Genomic DNA, 21,031 nt, shown 5'->3' on the forward strand with positions numbered 1-21,031 from the left:
CCACACCACTGAACAGTACTCTAGCCGAGAGCGCACAATAGCCCGAAAGAGTGATAAATAACAGCTGGGATTAGTAAACTCCTTCGAAATGTGTGTTATGAGGCCAAGGGACTTCATTGCTTCATTGGCCGCTCTTTCAATGTGGTGTTTAAAACTCAGCGACTCATCAACGCACACCCCCAAGTCTGGGACTGTTGACACTTGAGCAATGTAGCTTATACAAAAATTTAACTTGCACCTGGCGACAAGAGTATGAAATCACATTTGTCTTTGCTGGGTCGATGCGAAGCCCATTTGCTGAAAACCACGATGAGACGGTGTTAATGTCATGCTGTAGAAGAAAGCACTCATCAACTTTATCTATAGCTCGAAAGATCTTAATGTCATTGGCAAAGAGAAGCATTTCAGAGTGTTCCATGCGCTCAGCCAAATCATTAATAAAAATGAGAAACAACAGGGGGCCCAAGTTGCTCCCCTGAGGGACTCCAGAAGTTGATCTAAATTCGCGTGAAAAGCAACCAGAGACTCGTACAACATTTGTACGATTAGACAAATAACTTTCAAAAAGCATCAAGTATGACTTACATATTCCATAGTGATCCATTTTACGCAATAGCAACGAATGAGACACCATGTCAAACGCTTTTGACAAATCAAAGTAGACTGAATCAATTTGGCATCTTGAATGTACTACGGGGATTACTTTGCCGAGAAAAGCACACAAGTTTGTCGCAGGTGAACGATGGGGAATAAAGCCATGTTGTTGTGTACGCAGTCTCTGGGAGAAGTAATTTTAATCTAACTATAGTATTTATGGACTGTAACCTCAGAAAATCTGATGCCTTAAGATGGCAAGTAAATGGTGGATTTGGCATAAAATTAAACCGATAGAGATGCCCAGCTAAACCTAAGTGAGCGGATTTACAAATCTTGCTATATGCCAGGGGTGGCCAGGGTTACCAGGCCTAAGAGCCGCAAACGGAATTACGGAACTTCTAAGAGCCACGTGGGGGGGGGGGGGGGGGGGGCAAGTTTAAATTTTGTTCAGAGTCTGACTGTACGTATGAGTGCACAAGGCTGTACGACAGTACGTATGGAGGTACAAGGCTGCCAAACCGCGATCCTTACTTCATTCTGCCTGAAATTCCTTCTTTTTTTCCAGGGGAAATGCGGGAAAGGGGGGGGGGGGGAGGAGGGGGGTCCCCTTACGAGGGATCCGCGAGCCGCACTTGGACCAGCAAAGAGCCGCATGCGGCTCGCGAGCCGCGGTTTGGCCACCCCTGCTATATGCAAATACTGTACCTAAATTTGAAAAAAAAAAAAAATCAAAAAAAAAATCGCAAATGATAGGCATAGGTTGTCAGGGCATTTTTGCCTTACAGATACTCTTTGAAAACAGCCACAGTTTAATTTTGAAGATTTTACTGCAAGAGCCCAATGTAGATATCAACATTCACAAAGTTTCCGTTTCCTTTTAATTACACTAGGCACACGCTTGCACCATCCCGATTCGGAAGTGTGCTTTTCTCCCAAGCACGCAATTGCAATGTTCATACTTTTCAAAGTGTTGATCCCGGTGGGTTGCACCGTGGAGTTGTGCTTCTTACTAGGGATGTCGCGAACCACCCTAGGTTCGATTTCGAAAGGTTTCGATCTTTGCGAAGCGAACTGAGGTTCGATTTCGAAAAATTTCGATATTTTCGTACCGACCGAGGTTCGATTTCGAAAAATTCGCAACTTTTGACCACAGCGGTGTTTCGAATTCGAAAATTTCGAAGCTTTCACGGTTTCTAAAATTTCGAATTCGAATATTTCGAATATTTTTTACTTCAGGTTCGATAAATTCGAAGATTTCGAAATTCTTTGTAAAAAAAATTCGAAAACTTCGAACGTTTCGAATTTTTATAGACATGAAGTTCGAACAATTCGAAGATTTCGAATTTCTTTTTGCATGAAGTTCGAAAAGTTCGAAGGTTTCGATTCTCTTTTAACGTTAAATTCAAAAAAAAAAAAAAAAAAAAAAAAAGAAAACTTTGAAGATTTTGAATTTCTTTCTAATCCAAGTTTTCAAAGTTCGAAGTCCGATTTTCATGTTTTTCCACTGTTTGAGTATTAAATAACGTTTTCACGACTCACTGGTTTTCACAAAATCAAGTTTAGAAAAGTTAGGGTGTGATATCTAGATTCTGCGAAGTTGGTCAGGCAATTAAATGAGACGACGAGTGTCCCGGACGTGCTAGAATATTTGCCAGTGCAGAATTGTGACCGCCAGCCCTGGGGGGGGGGGGTTTCAACCTGCATCACGCAGTAGTGATCACACAAACACACTGTTTTACGAGACTCATCCAGTTCGAAACGGCCAGGGGCGAGCAGGAGGTTGAGGCTCAGAAAAACCTTGATGCGACCTGGCAAACTAGCTCGCCACCCCTTGCACGCTGGTAGTAATCCGATCCGGTGAAGTTTATAATTGTCCTGGAGGTTTATTTTCTGGGACGGAGGAATCGCCTCGCAAAAAGCACAAAAGCCGACACAACTCGAGGTCGAGGAGCGTTCTACCATACAAGTAGCGTCGAAAGAGGAAAAACGGGGGAAAGAGCGTAGCGAAGGGGGAAGGGGGGGGGGGGTGCTTCAGCATCCTTCTTCCCCTTGCAGGTATTTCGGACTGTTAAAGAAAACAATACGGGGAAAGAGGGCGTGGTCGAGCTTATTTTAATCTGAAATTATTTATGCATATGTATAGCTACTGTCGCTCTTCACTGCATAAAGGGTTGCGTAGATGTTCATTGTTAGAAACTCGTTGTCAGAAGGCACTCCTCGTCACATGCTTAGTGGTTCGGAAGTTCAAAGCTATGCCTTTTCGACCTAAACACCTGTGCCGATAGTAACAAAAAAAAAAAGAATAAATGCGGGAATAAAAAGCAGGAAAAAAAAGAAAAAAAAACTATCAAGAATTTGTCGGAAATGTTCTATTCTTGCATATTCAGAGGTTTAGAACTTCGAAACAAGTTTCTTTTACCAAAATGTGTACAGGCTAAAAGAAACACGTCCCAGGAGCGTGAAGCGAAAAAAAAAAAGTTTTCTTTTAATGACATGCTGAACTTGAACACTATTAGAAATCTTCTCCCATGAGTTAATTTATTTCTTAACGTGAGAAAACAATGAATATATTATTTTGTATTCTGCAGATGGCAATGATATGTACTGTCTGTGGTGTTAATTTAAATGCGGTACCTCAAACAACTTAGACGAAAATAAATATCAAGTTTAGGTCATAATTGCATGCAGATACATGTTTGGACATTTCTTCGAAACTCACATTGAATAACAATAATCACATCTTAGGACGGCACTTACCTATAGGCTATACATAGATCATTCTTAAAAAAAGTATAACATATCTACCATAAATAGCTCCGGCTGCAGCGTGCTTCAAATCTGGCACAAACAATAATCGTCAAAAACCCGTCGTCCTTCCTCGCCCCTTCGGGGATTTATTTCTTTAAACCTAAGCATGCCAGAGCATTGAAATAAACGACATTGTCTTTCGTAAGGAACGCAGCACCGCGTGTAAAAGTTCGAGAAAAAAAATGACGAATGTACACCACTACTTGAAATCAAATGAAACCGTCCGCCGATCTTTCGAAGTTCGACGAACGTCGAACTTTTACCCTAAAAGTTCGAAGTTCGTCGAACTTCTGACTTTTCAGAATTCGAAAGTTCGAAACTTTTCGAATTCTCTTGATAAATAAGTTCGAAAGTTCGAAATTCATCAAATTTTTTGGTCAGTCAAGTTCGAAAGTTCGACAAGCATCGAACCTTGCAGCGCAATAAGTTCGAAAGTTCGAAAAAGATCAAATTTTTTAGCGTAATAAGTTCGACGGTTCGAAAAGCGTCGAACTTCTTAGCTTAACAAGTTCGAAAATTCGACCTCCGTCGAATTTTAGGATATAGAAAATTCGAAAAATGAAATCTTTCGAACCTTTTGAACCGCTTGATTCGATCATCGAAACTTCGATTCGAAAAAAGTTCGCGGCATCCCTACTTCTTACCTAGCGCCGCTGCACTGCAGAGAAGCCAAACTCATGGAAGCAAGTTCGCAGGTGTTGCTTCTCTGCACTGCACTGTCGCTCAGTAAAAAGCACACTCATTGGGGCTAATCGGAACTTCGAAAAATATGAATATCACGGTTCATCTTGAAGCGAATATCGAATAACGTATTATTCGAAACTGTCATTCTAAATTTTGAATATTCGCGTAACACTGCATACCCTTTACACACGCAGATCAACCGATTGCGGCTGGACCTGTCGGAGGAGCGCGAGAAGGTGGCGCGCATGGAGCAGATCTCGCTGGTGCACGGCCCACAGACCAACGGGCCCGAGATGAGGCTCATGGAAGTGCAGAGTGAGTGCCGGCCACAGGCCCGCAGCACATCCGCACGGCGGTCTGCCTCTTCCGGGCCGGAGAAGCCAACGTTGCTAGGTCGGGGTCAATCTCCGAGCTTCCTAGAACACTTGGCGTCCGTTTGTCGCACGCCCGCTCGGTGGCGCCTGCTACGCCGACGGTCCAGGCTATACGGAGGGAAGCAACGGAACCGGCGGGACGTTGGGTGCACATTGCCTGGGGTGGAGAGTGATTCTGTTGCGGCTTTCTAGGCGAACACAAAGTTTGCGGGAACATTTGCACAAAAAGAGTATCGTTCGAAAACTGTCCTTCTCTATTGCCCATGGAAATGGTGGTACTGTATTTGCACGAATGAAGGTCGACCCATTTTTCAATATTTGAAAATCTGAAGTCGGGGGGTCGACTTATGATTGAACCAAAGAATTCCACCGCCGACAAAAATGAAACAATCGGAATATCAACAACACCTCGGCTCGTTACGAGTTCAGCCGGCTCTTCCTGTAGCATTGCACTATTCTGTGCGTTCATTTTACAAATTTTAAAATTTTTTATTTGTGCAACGAGTTATTCATAGCGACTCGCAAATTAACCGAAATGTACGGCGGTGAACAGCACACAACGCGCCCGACTTCCAGGGTTGGCGACACTTCTTGTAAAAGCCATTCCGGAGGCCGCTGGAACAGCCTCACAGCTCACTCTCCGCGGCTTGTTTTCGCAGTTTTTCTTACGATCCACGGTCGCACGTCGTTTGATAGAGTGTCGAGATCATGCTGAAGTGCTAGCTATGTTTTTTTGTATTGACACGCGTTATCCGGGCAGTTTCGGTTTTCGGTGCTCGTTTATGGCCATTCTTCGCCCAGAAGCAACCAACAACTGCGCTGTTAGATGCAAGTGCGACCTGTCGGAGTGGGTGATGCTCCAGTGGAGTCTGCAATGCTGCGGGATCTTAAACTTTGACGGCAAATGAAGAGGCTTCCGCGGGCCAAAGTCTGGATAGGTGGGGATGCCTTCGGGGGTTGGAGGTCAGGCTTGTAACATGCGCAGCAAAAGAGTGCAGTCAGTTCCCACCCATGACGTGTAACGGTATCGCTGTGCAAGCGCAAAGTGTGAGATTTCATTGGACGATGCCGACGATGTGCTTTGAGAATATAGCGATGATGACGACGGGACTGACTTCACCAGTACAGACAAGTCGTAGTCTAGTCACGGACGGAGTGAGAACGACAGGGAGCAGCTTCAGTTGTCCCGCCTCCAGTGTGAACTTCCTAGTTTCGATAACGCCTGGCCATGTCGTGCACCTCGCGCATGCATGGGCAGCCAAAGCACGCCAGAAGGCATCGATCGCATGTTGGAGGCTGGGCTTTCTGAACAGATACTTGCCGTTCTCACATGTTTGCAGTAAAATGCGCATTTAGAGTTTTTTTTTTTTTTTTTGCTGATGTGCAATGGGGGGGGGGGGGGGGGGTCGGCTTAGGATCTTACGGTACTAGAATCACTATTCGCTCGTGCCTGCTCGAGTGCTGGCAACGGAGGGGGACCGTCTTCGAACGACGCTCTTCTGTTTAGCTTGTCAACTGATACATCTAAGAGTGTTGGCAGAACCTCTCTGAGTTGTTGACCCGCATTTCTTTTGAGAGCAAAAGGGTTCAAGCCATTAGCCCATAGGGTACTGTACCGGGTTGTTGGATATCTTTGGTTTTTCCGGAGTATTTACGGTTCTCTTCCCTGGCATATTTGTTTAGTTATGATAAATCGCTGTCTCGCAGAAAACTGAAAATCTAGACCAAAATTTGAGTGTCTTAAACTGTCCACCCAATGGTACAACACATGAACGAATTTCATTGGAGGCTTTGCAGTTGAATTCAGTAACCATCAATAGCCAGTGATCTATCGTCAATGGATTCAGGAGGATAGAGTAATTGATAGTTTGTAGAAAAAAGGGCTCATCTGTAAAGATGGCAATATACTTGATTTTTTTTTTTTGTTTAGAAAACAAGCACCTTTGGGCAATTCTTTTTCATATACGTCAATTAGAGAAGTCCGGTTTGCACAAACATTTAGCTATACTATATTCCTTTATCCCTTCATAAACATAATCACCACAGGTCTTTCCCTCTCCCCACAACACAGATCTATCACTTCCGCCGATCCACAATCGCTCCCTAAAACATCAGTGGTTGAGAACCACTGGCCTAGAACCGAGTTATCATCACCAATGACTCCGCTCCACCAAACATTGCGTGATGTCGCGTGTGTGTTGAAAAAAGCGGGTGCGTACATTTTCTTGCAGAACACGCAGGACTCGAGCCCTATGAACTGCGGAAGGGTCATACCGAATGACAAAGCTCAGGATAGGGCTAGTCCTGAAAACGCAACGTGTGCATTGCGCTGATAAAAATTAACATGTCATTTATTGCTATTTTCTATTATGAGCACGTCGCATATAGACTACTTCCATAAAGTCCTGCATGCAACACGGCGCGCGTTGCACTCTGGGAACTAGTTGGCCAGGGAGGAGGGTTGCATGATTTTGGTTTTGATCGACACGTCGACAAAAGATTATACACAGAGCGCGGACTATTAACGGCCGTTATCTCATGTTTCCTGGTCCCGAGAGCGTCGTTTGTGGTCTCTAAACTAACCTAAATGGCCAGACCTCGAAGCTTTAGCACAAGCCTGAGACGTATAGCTTGTCTTAACACATGCTTGCTGTATTTTTGTACTTGAGCCTTCCTGTTAGCGTTCCAACCGAGGTTTGTGGACGAGCCAGTGCTGGGAATCTCGACGCTGTGAAGCTCGGGGACCTTGCTTGCGTACGAATCAACAAGCTGTAGCAACATGCACACATTGAGCTCGCGCCTTTACATTAGTGTTGTCGATCAGGCAGTTTGTTTGTTTCGTGCGTCCATAGACTAAATATTACTTTTTGCAATTACTGTTTTTCTTAATATGCCTGAGTATGCGAGGTAAAACTAGGAGGCGCCATTAAAAAGCTCAATTTTAACACACCTCTTATCTCTTATCTGTACTGACCCGCAGCACTGCACGAAGTGAAGTCCCCACCCGCTTGCATTCCACTAATATTCAACATCGCGTACGCGCATAAAGTTATCCTGCAATCATATAGGCGAATTCGCACATACAGATCGTTAAATAAAGCAAAAGTCGAGCACTTGTGTGAAGAATGTCGCACCGTTCGCCGGAAGTGCACCGGACGGGTGCGCCAAACGAACGAATTCAAAGCGCGTTTGACGGTTGCTAATGGCCATAATATTTGTTATGTGTTTGCTTTCTTCCTATCTGAGTGTGCCGAGATACGTTCAGACACACCGTTCAGGCACAGATCTTGGGCGTCAGTAAAAGCTCGTCCGAAAAGGCTTACCGAGGAGTAGGGGACGCTCCGTCGTAGCTAGCCGATTTCAGCGTTTGCGAAAAGTTAATCTTCTATCAGCATAAAATTTGAGTGGGAGATATATGATGACACGAGGAAGCCATCATAGTAACTTCTGTGAGGTTGAATTTATTACGTTTCCTTAAAAGTTCATGCGCAAACGCTGGGTTCAACTTTGATACCCTGTGAGGATGCGGCTTGCTTTTCGCCCAATGAAGTTACAAGAAGTGGACGTTTGACAAACAAAATACGTGTAAGGCTCCAGATGAACAAATTTCAGTTTTAGTCCACTGGCACCAGACGGGATTATTGAAATTGAGCTCAAATACGCACTCGTGGGGTGAGGTGACTAAGCCACGATACGTTTGCATACGCACGCACAATATCCGGTGTTTCGGGAACCAAAGAAAGTGCCCCGGTCTTCGTTGTGAATCGCTCGAGAATGAGTGTATTGTATGTTTGTGAAAAGTCAGATAATCGAAAACGCAAGCAGCGCGTTCGGTCACGGCGTGATAGCATGAGATGAAGCTGCTCAGTCGAAACCGAAACTGAGTGGCCAACTAGTTCCCAGAGTGCACTGCGTGGTATTTCGCCGCGATGGGGCGCGTCGGTTTTGGAAGAAGTCCATTTCGAGTTTAATCCTATTCCGAGCTCCACCCACCCCATCTTCCGTCCATCGGGGCTAAGTTTGACATCGGCGAGTTTGTCCAGGAGGTGTTGGTCGCAGCGGGTATGCTGCCCACTGTGATTGGTCAGCACCATGTCTGACACAATGTGCTTGAGTAAACCTAGAGCGGTAAACCAGCGGTCAAAAATGGCACCCCCCCGGTTGCCGCCATCTTACCTGCTTGCCACATTAGTGATCATGTGACGTTAAGATGGCTGCGCCCAAAGGTGGGCCAGATCAGATTGGCCAGATCGCGGTCAGCAGGTGGGCACTCTGGGGCTGCGTTCGAATCTTACTCGAATGGCGCCGAGTTATTCCGGCGGATCAAGTCACGTGACAAGACAGATGCAGCAACGCTAGACGCGGGTAGGTTTTCGAACGCAACGGGTATGATAACTTCACCCAGGAGTGAGATAGAAGCTGCGTTCGATTTACTTGCACCTCCTGCGCCTGTGCAGAAAAGTGTAGGGCAGTCTACTTCCGGTATATGTATTGAGATACGACCGGAAGTATACCGCCCACACTTTTCTGCACGGGTGCCGGAGGTGCAGGTAAATCGAACGTAGCTTCTATCTCACTCCTGGGTGAAGTTATTGTACCCGTTGCGTTCGAAAACCTACCCGCGTCTAGCGTTGCTGCATCTGTCTTGTCACGTGACTTGATCCGCCGGAATAACTCGGCGCCATTCGAGTAAGATTCGAACGCAGCCCCAGAGTGCCCATCTGGTGACCGCGATCTGGCCAATCTGATCTGGCCCACCTTTGGGTGCAGCCATCTTAACGTCACGTGATCACTAATGTGGCAAACAGGCAAGATGGCGGCAACCGGGGGGGTGCCATTTCCGCTGCAGGCAGTGGGTTCCGGTTTACCGCTCTAAGGTAAAACTCAAGCTCGTTGGTCTGACATGATCGCAAATGCTCGGGGAAGTCTCAACTAGACCGATCACGTCACTGTGACGTAGATATCACAGTCTTGATAGCATTTGCAGTCGCATGAGGCGTGGCGCCGACCGATTGTGTGGCAGGGGCAAACTCGCCGATGGGGGAACTTAGACCCCGTCCAGTAGTTCCCCACGCGTCCCGCGGGAAAGAACTTATTATTTTGTTTTTTCATTAAATTATTTATGCGCCGTTCCAGAGCGTCGAGGGCTGAACAACTAAAAAAAATGGACCCGATTATGTTTGCTTCCGAGTAATCAAATACTTATTGAATCAGTCAATCGCGTTGACCTCTGGGCATAATATTTTATGTTTTAAAAGGACCAAAACATCACATTTCCTGCCTATTCCTCGCTTTGCATCATTGACAAAACGAACAGGATCATTTGAAACACTGATCATTGTTCTAGAAACAGCCTGAGTAAATAAAATGGCTGCGCAGACCTTCGCAACAAATGTGTTCAACTTCCGAGATAGAAAATTCTCGTTCAATATGAACGGTGCCACGTAAACCGAAGTTGGAACTAATAGAAAACACAGTCGGGCTTGGGCGGGGTTTGGGTCTGGTTCGGTGTGATTCGGGCGGGGTTCGGGTTGGATTCACGTTGAAAAGAGCAGTTGGGCTTGGGTTGGGTTCGGGTCAAACTTGTTTTTTGTCGGGTCTGGCCTAAAATTCCGGTCCGATGTGATTTCTAGAGGCTTGCTTCTTTCTGTCAGTGACAATAAGAATGTTGTTAAGAGTCCAACCAGCATCGTTAATAGTCTTGTTGCCAACGTTCGCTCTCTCGTAAAATCTCCCGCCAACATTGTTTTTTTTGTTAGACTCAGCTTAACCTTTTTTGTTTTCTCTCTTGTTCCAGGGGAAGCGAACAAACAGGTGGACGACTACAAGTACAAGTTGCGCAAGGCAGAGCAGGAGAACATGACACTTCAGAGCAGCGTGAGTGTTCTCTCTCAGTCTCGGCTTATCGCAGCACCCGGAACACGTCTCGACGGGCGTCTTTAGGGCCCTTTCTCCCCCCACACATTGGAGCATCCTCCAAGTGGTAACAAAATGCCACAAGAGCCACCGAGTAATAGTACGGGTGGTCACAATCCTAACAGTCGGTTGTAAAAGCGCCGGCGAGTGTTCTTTCGAGATATTTCTGAGATATGAACATCTGGCAGAGGACGCGTGCAATGACTTTTGGTCCTTTTTCACCGATGCGGGGACAATTTCGTCCGCTTGGATTTGTACTTATGCCTCGTGCCATGGGAGCCCGCCAAACGCGACGTCCCGGAACATTGTGCATCTGCTACATCGGCGTCGCCTTGTTCTGCTTTGGCAAAATATTTGGGTGGGCGGTACGTCGTGAACTAGGGCGGTCGACTGCACTGGCAGGCGGCAAAACCACTGCCGCCCTCCGTGGGGAGAACCTGCCGTTGTTGCGGCCTCCCAACTTGTGGCTGTTGGTGTTTTTGTCGAGTGATTGACTATGGAGCAAGCTTGCACATGGTGCAACACTGCTAGCGCAAACTTGCAATTGCCAGTTGTTTTTTTTTCTTTTAATCCTTTGCGGTCAGATACTCTGACCAACTTAATGGTCATTCCGGTCAGGACCTATTTTGTACGCATGGGCCCCGGAAAATTAAAATTATTTCGGCGTACAAAGGTAACGTCTCCCACTGAATATAAGGGCAGGAAAGTCCGGGAGATTGTTTGTGTACAAACTACTGATCAATGTTTGTGGCGGAGAGCGGCTCCGCGGCTGCTGTCTTGCGCAGTGTTTTCATATTCATCACTACTTTCACTCAAGTCTCAGATGTCGCCTCTCCATCATCTGATGGAGGGATATAGTCGTCCTCTTCATTGAAATCGTCGTCACTTTCAATTACATCACGCAGAGAGTTACATAAAACGAGCGTGGCTGGAACGTGGCTGGAACCATCGTGCCAGCGAAGTTGACACTTGTGCGCTCCTCCGTTGCGCAAAAAAAAACATACGACATGAAACATGTCTTTACTTTTTTTCTTTATGGCTAGTCCTGCCCTCTATGAGAAGAAACTCTAACCCTTTCAAGAGTGATGTGATTGAAGTGTTTTCCAAGAGATGGCGCCACCAGTCCAGCAAAAAGAGCAAAGGAGCGTGTTTGAAAGGACGCGGGAACACGTGTTGGGCAACGCCCGACACCTGACCGGAAGCGCGTTTCTCCGATGTCGGGCCTGGCCCGACAGATGACTGCAAAGGGTTAAGACTGAACCGTTTCCACAAAACTTGCTTGTGTTTTGGAAAAACATCATTCAGGGCCGTATTCTAAGCGGTAAAGTTTGGTGCCCGTCAATAAGACGTCTGAGCAAACCGCACAAAAGCGCCGACGTTGCTGTTGCGCTAACGGTGTCGCACTGTGTACACCGCTGACCTTTGGGGGCTGAGTGTGACGTTGCAGTGGTGTTGAGCATTACACTGTTGCGATGTAACTAGCTGGAAATTGGCGTGCCTGTCGCCAATTTCCAGCTATCCGGCATTTAGAGTGCCACTCATCTCGTTGCATAGCCTCACAGAGAGGTCTTCGCGTTCTTCGAATCTCGTTGTGCACGAAAATTTCGGATTGGCATCTGAAATTGGCAGAAATTTGTGCGTGCCTTGCCTGCCGATTTCTTCAAAGAACGGCTCTTCCCAAAATTCGGAACGTCGCCGAAATCTGTCTTTTCGGCGATTATGGGAACATATCGACAAGGTCGGAAGGGCTGTCTGTGAGAATAGACATGTTGTGAACTAAATGGTAAAGTATGTTAAGGGGGGAAACTACCAAAAAAAAACAAAAAACCTTATCTGCAGAAAAGGTCAATTTTGTCAAAAAAGTAAAAAAAGACAATGCAACTATGTCATTTTCTTTTTTACTTTGTCGATGTCTTTTATAAAAGATCTTAAGATTTTGTTGACGACATAAAAGGCAGAAAATGTATTTGATTTTTTTTTTCTGCAGTGTTAGCAAAAAATACATTGCTTTCCGGAAATTTTGTTTTCACTGTTGCACTCTCCAGGCATTCTGTTGTGTATTTAGTGGACAAAAATGTTGGGTATTACATTAGTTTTCTAACAATAGTTTTCCTTAACGCCTGATAAAAATGACTAATTTTTTTGCAATTCATGTGCACAGACGAAACTCTGCACTGCATCCTGCCTTGCAACTGCCTGCATATACTGTAAATTTCATTCATTTTAAGCCACTGGTTCAAAAGTTGACCTTTTTTGGTTGTTTCTTCCCCCCAACTCACATTCTTGGGCAGGCTTCTTCATGAACTTTCGTTTCTACGATGGAAGTTTTCAGAGAGGTTTATTGTGGGACCGCTGGGCGACGAATTCAAGTAACTCGGGCGATGTGCCGAGTGACACAAGATCAGTGGATACGATGGGATAGGAGTGAAAACGAGGGATGTTGTAACGACTGCTATTATCGTGGCAATGAACGACAAGTTTTTCGCGTCTTATTAGCCAAACGACCCACGAATTAATAGCTCGGCCGTTACGAGCGGTCTGGCTAGACGGCAGTCTTTGCTACAAACGTACGCGACACTTTGCAATGATAATTGTGGAAGCAGAGACTTTGCGCAACTCGTGTAATGAACAGCTCCGCTTACAACGAAGTCTGTTATGACAAACCCCTTTTCAAATTCAGGAACTTCCGTTATTTCGTCGGGCTTGCCCCGCATGCAAGCGCGTCGGACCCTTTGCGAAGAACTCATTACCTCAAAACCTAACATTGTACGTGGTTGTCGTGGAGTTTCAATTTCGGCCGCTGCGAACGTCGGAAAGCAGCGCCCTGCAGTTCTCATCCAGTCAGTGACCATAGTCTATAGACCATTCGTAAAGAGCTTCTGGCAGGTGCCATATTCGGCTTTTGCTCGCACGGCTCGTGCTTCGCTCGCCTTTGGAAGCCACGAACGTGCTCGTGCTGAGCTGTGGGTTTGTAAGCATTGGAAAGGTGTATAAGTAGCGTGCAGTGGGCGTCGTCCGTGACCTTCGCGGAACGAGAGGTTGCGGTGACCTGAGCCCCGAGGACGCCCGTCTTTGTGCGTGCAGGTGGCTCGGCTGGAGACGCAGGTGTCTCGCTTCAAGACCACCATGGAGGAGGCGGAGAAGCTAGAGGACGAACTCAAGGCCGACAAGCGCAAGCTTCAGAGAGAGGTGCGTCCTCTGCCCCTCCGCTGCCAAGAATCGGATGTCGCGGGGCTACGCAATTTGGAGGCCGTCCTCGACTGGCCAGAGCTGTGTTAATGCCCTTGGCGATAGCATTCCCTCGTCACGGCGTAGGTCGGGACATAATGGAGACCGCTGTGAACCTGTCTCGCGGTCATTGGTTCTCGTTCCTTCCTCAAAGCTTATATCAGGATGCAATGAATCCCACTGCTGAGCAGTAGACTTCTTATCTGAAACATTATCTGGGTTAAAAAATTTTCTTGTCTCAGTCAAAAAGTATATTTAACGAGATTGTATGATCATTAGATTCTATAGTCACAATTAGTCTGAAAATGTTTGTTGCTTAAAGAGTCACTCGGGGGGGGTTCTGAGATTCTCTATTTATGTTAGTAACTCAATCTGCAGGCTCTAAGTATCCTAAAAAATTTAAAATTACAATCTTGAGCGGTCAATTTCCGTATTAAAGATCCAATCAAATATTGCGACATGCCCCTTTTTCTGTGCCTTGGATCAGACACCAGCAGGGTGCCCTCGGACGGCGTTTTCAAACAGTAATAGCTGTATTATGTCTCCTACACCTAAGTATTTGATGTTTTTATCAAGATATAATGCACAGTGTGCCTAAAAAGAGCAATACTGGCAATGTTTAGAATCTCCACAGAATTAACTATTTTCATTGGTCAAATTTTAGTGAGGCAGTGATGACCTGGAAATGGGCCCCCCCTCCCGAGAGAAAATAGTGCCTGTGTATTTCTGTTGCTGTGAGTTTTACTAGTAAGTCTAGAACTGATAATTGTTATTGACTAAAGCCTAACAAACAATATGCCATCAAAAACAAGCTTCTACAAAAAGCACTTGAGTGTCCCTTTAAGCGTGAATTTCTAATCCGTGACACAAATGGTACGAGTGTAATGTTGACGCCCCACAGAGTAGATGTGTTAAAAATAATGGTTGCACCCCCTTCGGTTGTTTAGTTTTGTCTGACTTTTGAGGAGCGAAGTGGGTGTGATGTCTACAGCAGGACTAGCAGTAGCAACTCTGAACTTGATTTCGTACTGACCGTTGACACTGTTGTCAGATCAAAAATCTTACGGACTTGGTGAGTGCTACTACGTAAGTAAGTTTTCGGGTGACTTCATATTTTTTGGGGGAGGGGGGTGTCCAGGTTTTGCTTTGTTCTGTTGCCTGGTGCCAGGCCCTTTCTGCTACATTTGGAGAAACCTCGGTGCTGTAGTTACCTTCTTTAAAGGGCAACTCCGCTCAATTCTGAAGATTTCGGGATTATGAGTGATTTCACATTAAAAAGCACTAGTACAAGGCACTATGTCATTTGCTTCACGAAAAATGTGATATATCTTGTGAAATCTTACTTTAAACACGAGCAGAAACCGAAACTTTGGCTCTGTCGGGCAACATTGGCCCCGGGCTGTGAAAAACATGGCTCGGCTCCACACAACGACGGGTGAGATTGGGGTGGGCCACCCTTGGGCTGGCCGTGTGCGAGGCGCAGGTGTCGTCTGCACCGCAGTCTTCACCACGTTTTGGCGTCTGCGCTGTCCGACGACGTCTGCACAACTGCGGTGTCACTCTGTGCATGTAGTGTGAACGAAACTCCAAGAGACAATAATCGCGGCAAGCGAGACGGCAGGACAACGGCGATTGGGACGCGGGAGACAGTCACGCCAATCGTGTGGACACAGCGCTGAGCCAACGCAGTAGGCCAATGCCGAGAGAAGACAGTGCTGACGTTACCTGTTGCACTTGCTTGGAGAAGTAAAAATTAACAAAAAGTAGCAATGTTAATGACGTTTAGCTCAATGTTGGCTACGCCAACACCTTGGCCTTGACTGCATTGTTGATCACGCCTCAATTCACCCGCTAGAGTCAGCTGATTTCGGCAGCTTGGTGTGTTCCAAAGTTCAGTTCAAAGAGCGTTTACTAATGCCATAAGCGGGGAAAGGGGTGTAAGAATGCAAAGTTTGCCGGACCGTTTAAGGAACATCAAGACAGAATTAGGTCGTGATATTTGACGTGTGGTCTTTCTAGATAGCGCCAGAAAGGACTGCATTGTTTTTTAAAAAACTCATGAAGCGGAGTCGCCCTTATAGAAATACTGACAAATTAAAAAAGTCACAAATTTTTTCATGCAAAACACTATATACTATTGTTGTGTCAAGGCGCTACCGAATTTTTGTTTCTAACTCTAGAGATGCCATTTTCTGAAAAAGACAAAAAGTACCTAATTTTCTATAATTTGCACCCAATGCATAGTCTGCACCCCATGCACAGTCCACACCAAAAATTATCCTACTCCTTGGGAGATGCCCGCTTAGTTAGCTCACAAAAAGAAATTGGATCATAAATAAATAAGAATTAACATACTCTCAATCACAAGATCTCTCGTGCCTCATCATAAGGATTAGCTTAGAAAAAGCACAATCTTGCATGGTGCGCACAACGTAAAATTCCAACTTTTAAACATTGCTGTCCAGAAAATACGGTAAAACTAAAACGATAGAACCGGTGCATGCACTATGACATTGTGACGCTAAAAGTGCCTCTAGATCAACCCATATTTACAGCGGAGCTGTTAAGGGCTAGTTTTCCCAGGATCGTGTCCGGTACCAAACAAATGTCGACACAGCACTCTGGTTGCTGCCGTCGCTCATAGATGGCGGTAGCAATCCAGAGTGTTCTGTTTGCCGGTTGTCTGCTTGCCACCGTCGCTCATAGATGGCAACAACATTTCTTTGGAGGAGGAAGAGCGGGAACGGAATGAGTGGCGTTCTGTGCAACTGCGCAAATAATTCCGCAACCGCCGCGAAGCCGCTGTTGCCTAAAATTCCACAGCGTCGAGCGCTTCAGATTACCTTGCCAAAGAAGAGCAGATCTCTCTCCTGGAAAGCCACCACAAAGAACAGAAGCTACAGCTCCGTTGCTCTCCCTTCTTCACCAAAATAAAAATGCTGAAAGTTTTTTTTTTTTTGCTGGTTATAAAAGTATTGTTTCAGATTCTATACTCTCGTTAATGATTGTGTGCCTTAGACGAGCTACAAATTCATGAATATAGTTCCCGTGCCGCGACCTCATCGCGTGTCGTCGTGAAAAGAGGGGAAGCAGTCTTGGACACCCGATTCTCGAGTGGCGATTTCTGTCCACAAATAAAGCAGCTTTCTAGCAATAAATATTTTTTTTGGCTAGTTGGGCCCTCATAGATTGGGTTTCAGTGAAACTCTCGACAAGCGTAGATACTTTGTCAGTGTCCCTTTAAGGGTTGCGTAGCCTACAAAAGCTGGAAGAAACATAGTAGTTTGGAGACGTTTTTGCCTTTTGAACAGTAATATTGGGGATCGACGGTTTACGTTTTGATTTGCGCTTGGTTTATAGTATTATTGTTACGATCGTACCCAATAATTATTGCATAATCAGATGTTAGTGTTAGTGCTATTAATAATGATTTTCTAGTGAGTGTGTGTTTCTTATACATTTGCCATATCTTACGGTGTATGTCACTTTTTCTTTTTCTCCGAAATTTCCTTCGGTGTGATTTATGCAGCAGTGCGAATTATTAACCAGAAAACACGGTACTGAGATATACTGGGCATTTCGCTGAGTACCGACCAAAATTTTCGTGACAAAGCTGTGCGTCGCCCAAGAAAACAATTGGTGTCATATTTATTGCTGCTGAGAGAGCCAAAAGTGTTTTGGATAACTAAGCACTCGATTAGTTTTGTTAAATACAATTTTTTGTGATTAAAAATGAACATCTGATTTTGATTAGAAACTTGCTGGGCATCATTTAAAACCACTAAATCAGCAATCAGAAATAATGACAATGAAGTTACACGAAGACAACTTTATTACATTTTCAATGCACTGCTCATGTTAGTGAGATACAACTGAACCTCGCTGTCATTGCTGACGTCTGTTGCATTGGCGAAAACTCTGTTTTAGGTGTTGGGAAAGGGAAGGGGGGGGGGGGGGTTAACTTGCGTTTTTGGGAGATTTTCCTGTCAATGACACAACCGTACGAAATTTTCCATATCTGGGAGTCTCCAGGGTAATACGGGGCACTTGCCAGGAATGTGGTGGCATAAAAGAGAGAGCTAGATGCAAAAGATGGGTTGCAAAAGATGGATGGTTCTTGTCACAACCCAGCAAAGGTGGGTTATGACGAAAAGATTTTATGATTATGCTTATTTTTCATACTTCATCCATAAATTTTTTTTCAATAGTAGTCCCATTCTTCCCTTAAACCTTCTGCTTGTTGCTTCCACAGCAAACTGGGAGGCTTTGAAAGAACGTTTCAGTGCATTTACAGTCGGCTACAGGCTCAGAGTTCCGTAAAAGCTCTGCCTGCTGCAAGCACTTGTTGCCTCGTACCGGGCTCAGACTTCGCGTGCGACGAAGCATTATTGAAGGCAAAGCCTGCACTCGAGGCTGGCCATGTACCGTGTTCTTAACCCGTCGCCAACTAGAGAGAACTCGACCGGTTCGTTTTTTGAACGGCAGCTGCGACCAACGTTGGTTGCGCCGGCTGCTCAAAATGTCCCGAATTCCCCTTCTCCCCTTGCCCCGTCAAGTCACGGTGCCTTTGTCGTCGGAGATTCCGTTCCCGACGTCACAACTGCATTATTATTTTTGCCGGTTCCAGCACCGAGAGGCCCTTGCCAGGATCGAAGAGCTCGAGACAGCCAACAAGCACCTCCAGAAGCGGATAGACAAGCTCAAGTCGGCCCGGAATGCCCTCAAGTGAAGCAGAAGGGCTGTGCCACGCCCACTCGTCCTCCGACACGCGTCGGCTCGACGACCACCACGAGAACGGCACCCGTCTCTGCGCAGAGGCTCATATCAAGCGGGAATGAGTACGGCACGGACGCGCGCGTACACGTGCGGAGCTTTGGGTTCGTCTCGTTTTTTCAGTGGGGCATTGTATCGGGGACGTGGCGAAACGCGTCGCGAAGCTGCGTAGCCGACGAAGATGGAGGCAGACGGTACGCGAACCAACGAAAAGAGGACGGGCGTCGTCGAAAGAGACGCGAGGGATACGGCGCCCCTCGTCCTCCTGTACAAAAAAAAGAAAAAAAGCAAGCCGTGAAGTTTGTGTAACCTTGTTTTTTTTTTCTTCCTAAGTTATTAGCGCTTTTCTTTTTTGCCCTTCTCCTTTTCGCGTGACGCCGAAAGCACGCCCGGAAAGTTGGAGAGGAGGAGAGTGCGGGAACACAGTGCGAGGTTGTCTCTTTTTCCTTCCTCCGCTTTGTTCCGACCTCCATTTTCCTCTCTTTTCTGTTTGGTGACGTGTTCGTTTGTGTGTGTGCAAGTCCCTCCGTCTTTTTAAAAGAAGTGCCATTTTTTGGGAAAGGGGAGAGCATGGATGGGAAACTGGATTTATTGTTTTTTCTTTTGTTTGCTGTCCTCCGGCATTCTCTTTATCTTAATATCGAGAATTTTCCACCAAACTCCTCAGCGGGAATTCATTCTCCCGATCGGCTCGCCCTTTCCCGGCTTTTTAAAAACGATTTGTCTCGGGCGTTGTAATCAAAAGGGAGCTTTGTGGAACGGAGTTCCTCTTTTTTTCGCTTGTGTCGCAAACGTGTGCTTTGTGGAGCCGCCCTTTTTTTTTGTTTCCTCCGTCGTTTAGTTTATTTCGAGACTAACTTTACCATCCTGGGGGGCGCATACCTGCATTCCCCATGATTACGCAATGTCTGTGCCACGAGGGAAAAGGGGTTTGGACGCGCCGCCAAGCCCACACCCCCGCGCGTCGACTAAAACAGCAACACGCCACATCGATCGGATCTCTTGCGAGATCGAAAAGCGTACTGCGACACCTCGGAAGTATGCAAAGCGTACGCAAAGCTTACAAACGCTGCACCTCCGTCCCGAATTTGGAAGTGTGCGCATCGGCAATCCTAGCAAACGCGAGTAGTGCATATACCTAGACCGATTTGTTCGTCGGGCGTTGGTGTCTGGGTATTTTTCTACAGCATAAATGGATGTGAGAGCGTAAAAAAAAAAAAAAAGAAAGCGATCCCAACAAACCTACGCATGCTCCCATGAACGGTGAAAATAGTAATAAAAGAAGTAATAATGCATTCTGGCACATGTGTTCCTTCCGTGTCTCTAGTGCGAGGGGGTATTGCACTGCTGCTCTGAGCGTGTGGAGCGGAAGCTTGCGCCCCAGAACCGGGGGATCCTGGGCTCAATCCCCACTTCTGACTGTTTTGATCAGAATGAGTGACGTACCGGCGGGAGTTTGTGCAATCACTACCGAGTGATGCACGTGAATGACCCCGGCATAGCGGTGGCACTGCGCTGGCTGCATTTTTCATCCACAGCAGACATCAGACATCCAGACATTTATTCAAGCAGACTCCCTTCCCGCTGTATAAACATACAACACAATTACTTTTCAACAATTACTGGTGCTTTTTGACTGTTGAGTGCAGGGAAAAAGTTCTGTTGTACTTCTCAGGTTGGTATGAAATTTAAACCGGGAAAAAAAAAGGCAGCCCTGAAGTGTTCTTTTTTTTTCCACATGTTTTTTTACTGTGTTTTACACCACTTGCTAAGACATGGTTCTGCCAGCTGCTCGGTGTTTGACCGAGAACTAGGCTTTAACAATTCCTGGCTCAGTAGGAAGCGTTCCATTCAACTTCCACATAAAGCATAGTATGGTTCAAACATTTTGAGCTCTGTAAGAAGTCTGGAAAAACATTGGTGCCTGTATCGAGCGAGCTCAAACTTTTGTAAAAAATGTACAGGCTTTTTCTTTTTTTAAGTCTGATTAATAAAGAAAAAGAGGGGGGGGGGGGGGGGAGGGGAACTAGGATGGATTTAGAAAAGGTTTGTCCACAGTAACCCACATTGAAATAACTCGTTTTTGGTCAAGTCATCAAAAGCAGAGGACAAGCCAACATATTGTTCCTGGATCTATTTAAGGCATTTGGAAAAGTTCTCGACAATAAGCTTTTAAAACTGAATGCAGTTCTTAACTCGCACAAACTAGTGAAATGGCTAGCCTCATACCTAGAAGGAAGAGAAAGAACAGTATGTGCATTTCAAAGAATCGGACTTGTGTTTTATACAATAATCTTAAGTCTTCTTAAGATCAAACTATTTTAAACACTTGCTTAGGAAAAAAATACTCGCCTGTTGTCGTGATTGGCAAATGAAACTAAATAGCTCAAAAACAGTGTCAATGTCAACCGCGCATAAAATGCGTGCCATGGAGTTTTCATTCACCATTGATGGGCACTCCAAAAGGTAGGGGATTAAAAGTTCTTAGGATTAAATTCTAATAGCAAACCATTATGGGATCAGCACATCGACTCTGTTGTGACGAAAGCGACCTTGGTCCTTGAAACGTCTCCCGAAGTTTTCTTAGTATAACACATAACTGACCGTTTACAAAACTCTATTATGACCTTTTAGTATAGTATGCCAATGTT

The 21,031-nt window shown here is 45.7% G+C and overlaps 1 protein-coding gene across 1 annotated transcript in view; it reads left to right on the plus strand.

Moving 5' to 3' along the window:
- LOC8028194 (leucine-rich repeat flightless-interacting protein 2) overlaps positions 1–19,675 on the plus strand; it is a 32,875-nt gene extending 13,200 nt beyond the window's left edge. Inside the window, exons 9-12 of the mRNA XM_040504420.2 lie at positions 4,284–4,404; positions 10,261–10,340; positions 13,464–13,568; positions 18,235–19,675. Coding sequence (XP_040360354.2) covers positions 4,284–4,404; positions 10,261–10,340; positions 13,464–13,568; positions 18,235–18,336 — 408 coding nt within the window. The 3' untranslated portion in view covers positions 18,337–19,675. The remainder of the gene's footprint in view (positions 1–4,283; positions 4,405–10,260; positions 10,341–13,463; positions 13,569–18,234) is intronic.
- The last annotated feature ends 1,356 nt before the right edge of the window (positions 19,676–21,031 follow it).

Source organism: Ixodes scapularis, unplaced genomic scaffold (genome assembly GCF_016920785.2).
Source record: "Ixodes scapularis isolate PalLabHiFi unplaced genomic scaffold, ASM1692078v2 PGA_scaffold44__24_contigs__length_19508400, whole genome shotgun sequence".
Lineage (NCBI taxonomy): Eukaryota > Metazoa > Arthropoda > Arachnida > Ixodida > Ixodidae > Ixodes > Ixodes scapularis.